The sequence below is a fragment of the Trachymyrmex cornetzi genome, unplaced genomic scaffold (genome assembly GCF_001594075.2).
Source record: "Trachymyrmex cornetzi isolate Tcor2-1 unplaced genomic scaffold, Tcor1.1 scaffold95, whole genome shotgun sequence".
NCBI classification, from domain to species: domain Eukaryota; kingdom Metazoa; phylum Arthropoda; class Insecta; order Hymenoptera; family Formicidae; genus Trachymyrmex; species Trachymyrmex cornetzi.
Window position 1 is genome coordinate 256626 of NW_017300300.1, and position 6240 is coordinate 262865.

At 29.1% G+C, this 6240-nt stretch overlaps 1 protein-coding gene across 4 annotated transcripts in view; it reads left to right on the plus strand.

Moving 5' to 3' along the window:
• The first annotated feature begins 619 nt into the window (after positions 1-619).
• The window catches only part of LOC108769803 (neural Wiskott-Aldrich syndrome protein), a 42277-nt gene continuing 36656 nt past the window's right edge, over positions 620-6240 (plus strand). For 2 of the 4 annotated variants that reach the window (XM_018521005.1, XM_018521004.1), the window contains exons 1-4: positions 620-861; positions 2849-3129; positions 3510-3797; positions 3893-4175. In XM_018521005.1, coding sequence (XP_018376507.1) covers positions 766-861; positions 2849-3129; positions 3510-3797; positions 3893-4175 — 948 coding nt within the window. In that variant the 5' untranslated portion in view covers positions 620-765. The remainder of the gene's footprint in view (positions 862-2848; positions 3130-3509; positions 3798-3892; positions 4176-6240) is intronic. The other 2 variants (XM_018521006.1, XM_018521007.1) reach the window with 2 other exon arrangements.

The window sequence follows — 6240 nt, forward strand, 5'->3', positions numbered from 1 at the left end:
ATAAAAGATGTTTCACACAAACTTGCATAGCCGCATAAATGTATGCATAAAGAAAATTATCCAATCACATTCTACGTGCGTTTTTATGGGAGAAATGCGATTGGATAATTTTCTTTATGCATATGTTTATGCAGCTATGCAAGTTTGTGTGGATATTTTTTAAACAAATGCACGCACTGGGTGCATCCAGAAGCACGACTGCTCACTGAGAGCTCAGTGAGCTCTTGCATCTAATTGGCATATTCCATTAGATCGAAAAATATAGACCAAACAGATACAAGAGTTCAATGAGCGCTCAATGAGCGGTCGTGCTTCTGGATGCACCTCATGTGTCACTACCCGTATCGCCCAGCTGATTGGTTGCTGCTCCCGCTGCTTGACGCGTGCATGTGAATGCACCTTTATTAATTCCACAATGATAGAAACAGATGGGAAGTGTCATCGCTAACTTGAGAGTCTTTTCCTGTTGGTTTCGTGTATTTGTCGAGAGTATTTGTTGTCGTAGAATATCAAAGACTTAAGGAGCGTTTTTTTATTGAAAGTTATTCCTAGCTTAGGAATGATATATATATATATATATATTTAAAATTCTCGTCTTTTTCTCTCTCTAAGACGATTATCTCTGTGTGCGACTACGCGAATGGGCTATAGATCAATGTAAATTAATGTTACAACGATAATAAAGAAAACGTTTTAGGTAAAAGAGAAACGACCTTAGACCTAATATTTGGCTCCGTGACGATCTTAACCTTGATCGACGATAACATGAAGTCGGACAATACGGATATGCATAGAGGTACAATACTCTTGAAACCGGAGGAAAATGAACATGTCTTCCAGTTAATAGGAAATCGATGCCAGGTTGCAACTTTTTTGTATAATTATCAATGTTTAATGTGAATATCTCGTTAAGTATGATTTGTTTTACATATGATTTACATGAAGTATCATTTTATTCTTTTTGTTCATCAAATGTTAAGCAATGTATGACTGCGTTCAGCACAACACAACAGTTTTGCAACCATTTTATGATTGTCGAGATAGGATCATTCTTTTAGATCTAAAAGTATAATACAATCAACGCGAAGAAAACTTTCAACAGTTGCAAAATAAACATTCTGACGAATGCAGTTAATGATAGAATGATGCATCATGCATAAAACGAAACGTTTGATCTACTAATTCAGCATTGGTTTAATTGACAAATAGTTTATTTTTAATTTTACCTTCAAAGATCCTGTCAATTTCATGGAAATTGAATTTTGGCAGAATTGTCTAAAATTTTGGTATGTTAGGCCTATTTATTAACCTTTACTTTGCAATTGCTCCGAAAAAATTTCTACTCAGCATGAACCAGAACCATTAAATTGACTCCTTTTATGTATATGTGTGTGTATGTATGTGTGTGACAAGATCCCTTAACTCATGCTCTATTTGCAGCATCTTCTACACTTTGAAATAAAAAAGTAAATGGGATATTTTGTTGTTCTCATAATGAGAGTATAGTGAGAGAATTATTTAGGAGCAATCACAGACATTATAGTTTGCTGTTAGACCTATTTATTGGCTTTTACTTTATCAACTGATAGGGAGCAAAAAATTGACTTCTGGTAGTTATCCCATGAAAACATTTGTTTGGGATGCCGAAAGCTACATATCAATAATTTAGAAAGTTCCACCAATTTCCATAAAATAGCCGGATCCTTTTATCCTTTTCATTACATTTTATGCTTGTCTTGAATAATGTTAGACAACTTATTTAGTTATATCTTTAATAGTTATGTTTAATTTTTATTAATAACTCTTTATAACAATGAAAAACTGAAAAGATACATGCATATATTTGCAAAAATGCATATAGTTATAATTATTCAGTTAGGTATTAAAGATGAAATTAAAGAAAATATAATATTTAAAAAATCTTAGTTTTTTTTAGTTATGATTATTAATAAAATGGAGATTTGTAATATACGATACTCATTATTTTTTAAAGTTTTTTGTGTGTAAATATATCTGAACATTTTTAATTTTGTATTTACAATTATATTATTTATATTATCATATACGAGAGAGAAAGCTATCAATTCGGTCAAAGTTAGATGTTTCGAATATATAATACAATTAAATAAATTTATTTTAGATATGATTGCAAGCTAATAATTTTCGGATTCAATATATACAGTCTGAAACATTATTAATCCCCTTAAATTTCCCCTAATAAATTTAAATAAATTATAGGATTATTGTGAAAATATTATTATCTTCGATGAACCCTGGCTGAGGTAATATTTTTTGCAATAATTTCTATAGTTATTCTAAATTAATTTAGTGGGAATTTAAGGGGATTAATAATGTGTTTCAGACTGTGTTGAATCCGAAAGTTATCGGCTCGCAATCATATCTGAAATAAATTTATTTAATTGTATTATATATTCGAAATATCTAACTTTGACTGAATTGATGGCGTTTTCTCTTGTATACGATGTATTCATATGCACGGTTGTTCGAAAGAATATTTATATTATTATTATTATTTATAAATTAAATTGTGTACTCATTTTGTTTGCGTAAATTTATATAAGTAGCAAAAGTATACTGATACAATTATAAAATATGTTGAAATATTAAAATAAAATGTTATATCAAAAAAATAATTATAACTTGTATATAAATTATTTTATTTGGATAAGTATATTACAGAATTAATTAACATTTTTTATAAGGACTGTCACATAATTATAAAATAATTTTAGTTGAGTATAGAAATTTTTATATTTTTTAAAATTAAAATAAAATATGTTGTCTATACACTTATTTTTTATATCGCTTATTTATATTGCTATTTTAGTGTTTAGCAGCTGGTGTTATACAATTATATTTGACTGAAGCTCCCTTACATAAGGATTGGGTTAAAAAGAATACAGGTATTATTACCCTAATAAGAGATAATCCAAGACGCAGTTTCTTTTTGCGATTATATTGTTTGCAAAGGAAGATAATGATATGGGAACATGAAATCTATAATTCAATGGATTACAAAGCACCAATGTCATATTTTCATACATTTGAGGCGGAGGATTGTATGGCTGCATTTAATTTTGCAAGCGAAACTGAAGCTATTACATTAAGGTACATTAATATGAATAACAGTAAAATCTGGAATTCCCAGGGATTTCTTTTTAACCATTGAAAATTTGGGATTTTATTGGTATTCAGAGTATTTTTAGAATTTTATTTTAAAATTTAAATTCTGTCTTTCTGAAAACATTGTTTAAAAATTCTCTAATTTTATCTAGAATTTTAAGCAAAAATACCTACAGAATTCAAGAATTCTTAGGAAATTCTTAGGAATTCTTAGGAAATTTTTTTACAAGATGTTGATAAACACTCTGAATTAGAATGAATGAAAGTTTTATAAGTAAATTAGATTGATTAAAAAATATACATGATAAAAGGAATGATGTATAGAAATAATTTTTGATCTCCTGATATTTTTATTTTTTAAATAGAAATATACTTCTTGGAAAATTAAATGCTAAACGTCAAAGAAGGCAAGAAAGAAAAGCAAAAGAAATGCAAGGTAATACTACTTTGCTTTGGAAGAATCAAAGTAGCATATCACCCTTTACTGTTACATCAGGTTCATCGGGTAATTTGTCAAATGGTGCACTTGCTACAGTTGGTGTCAATAGAAGTGCTTCTAGCAGTTCAATGTACAAAACTAAAAAGAAAAAGAGCGAACAAGATCTAAAGCGTAAATTAACTAAGGATGATATTAGCTTACCTTCGAATTTTAGGTATAGATTAACATTTTATTTTATGTAATATGTCCATTAATTATATATAATAATTTTATATATATATATATATGTAAACATATATCTGTTTACAGACATGTGGCACATTTAGGATGGGATGTAAATAATAAAGGTCTGGAATTAGATTCTGTAGATTTACAATTACAACAATTTTTTAATAATGCTGGTGTTTCGGAATATGAACTTCAAGATAAAGGCACTCGGAAGTTTATTTATGATTTCATTGAAAGAAATGGAGGTATGAGTGCGGTACAGGAAGATATTCGGCCATTGGTCAATGCAAAAAATAGTAATCAACCTCCTGCACTACCAGAGAGACAGGAATATCCTCCACCTATTCCAGCACGAACAATACCTGTGAGTTTGATCCATAGACTTTTGTATATTAACTATAACTGCCTTCATGGAGAGACTACAATCCGCACAGGTTACGATCAAGTTGAGAAACTCAAGCACATTATTCAGTGCCGCATGCGTTATTGGCTGTGTTCAGTAGAAAAGGTAGCTTTGCAACTGTTGTAAAATTCTTTAATATGATTGCCCTTAGTTCCTCATTGGATCTAAATGTATAAACCATATTCAAGAGTTTTACTACAATTGCGAAGCTGCTTTTTCTACTGAAAGTAGCTATTGTACACTTTAGTAACCCAAGATTGTAGTTCTGTCAATAAACGAGGTATATACTAATATATACATATATACTAGACTGATAAAAAAAAATTTTTTTTTTTATCGACCTCAGCTCAAAAGCTTCTATTTCATGCCAAAAGAACACTCCTAAATTGTTATTAATAAATATTAAGATTTAGAGGTCCCTAATAAACGATTCTTAAATCAAAATTTCGATTTTTCTTAATACATGTTTGATTTCATGCATGTTAATTCATTAAAATGATTTAATCTAGATTTTAAATGTGGCACTGTATATTTTTTTGGTCGCTGAACACGATGCAATAATTCATTCAGCTCTACGATATACGCCTTAAGAAATACAGCTCGATTAAGGGGATGCTGGAGTGACGGTCGAAGTTAATCAAAGTCGATAGTACAGACTTTTTTACATTCCAAATTCGATAATAGTGACATCTTTCATTCATTTCTTATACTTATCTATATCGTTGTGTCTCGCTCAAACGCATTCATCTGTCCTTATCTGACATATTGCAACGCCATCTCTTAGAAAGAGATCAACTAAAATACTGCTCGGTTTCATGGCTTCACGTCAGTTTTATTCGTAGCATACGAACGAAATTTTTGGCGACTCTTTCCTCTTACACTAAAGCTCCCAGCTCATTTGTACAGGCATAGTATTGTTCTTCGAGGTTTTCTGTAGGCTGCTAGCTACTTATTTTAAACAGGTAAAATCTGAAACTCTTATATGCAGCACATATTGTGACGTGTCGACTACAGAAGCCGATAACAAAACTGTAAGTTTTAAATTTTCTTTCATTTTTCGTATTAAATTGTAGCTGGCAGCCTGTGTTGTTATCGATACTTTAATTGTGGAGAAGGACTTTTCAATCCATAAACACAATTAAGAGAAAAGAGTCTTCAAAAATTAAATGGTAAAACAGGACACTCCAGCATCCCCTTAATGTGAAAAAATGACCAACTCATTTAATTTTATTTTCTAATAAAGAGTTTTTTTTATCGTCAAATTGAAGCATTTGATTTGTGTAATGATTTATGTAACTCGTCAACAGATTAAAAATCTACTAACATTAAATAATAGACTTAATATTTTGAAAAATTAAAAAATGGAACGAAAATTTTGATTATAATTAAATACGGCTTAAGTTCTTTGTATTTCTACTAAGAATATTGGAGAATTTTTTTGTAAAAAATGTTGATCTTGACGAAAACTGATTTTGTTTACTTCAATTTCTCGAGTAGAAACAAAAACTTGAATTTTTTTTCATATTTTTTTCTAATAGAGAATTTCAAGACAAACAATTTGATATGGTTATTTTTTGTTTTTCAATACTGTAAACAGGAGTTATGTTTAACTAAACGTTTACGAAATAAAATGAATTGAAAATATTAAAAAATTCGTATTTAGGAAACTAATGGAGATAAAAATCTAAAAAAATAACTGAATACATATTTTAATATGAGGAATATAGTGTATTAAAAAATCAGTAAAAAATCGGCAGAGGTCGGTGACGAAGGTCGTCGATTTAGTGTGGAATGCCCCATATATACAGTGTTTCAGAAATAATTACTACAAACTTTAAGAGCATATTCCACTCGTTGTAAGGATGAAAAAAAGTCATATAAACATTTTTTATTTTATACTTATACTTATATTTTATTTTATACTTATATTTATATTTTATTTTATACTTATATCTATATTTTATTTTATACTTGTATCTATTTTTTATTTTATACTTATATCTATATTTTTATTACAGAAATTGCT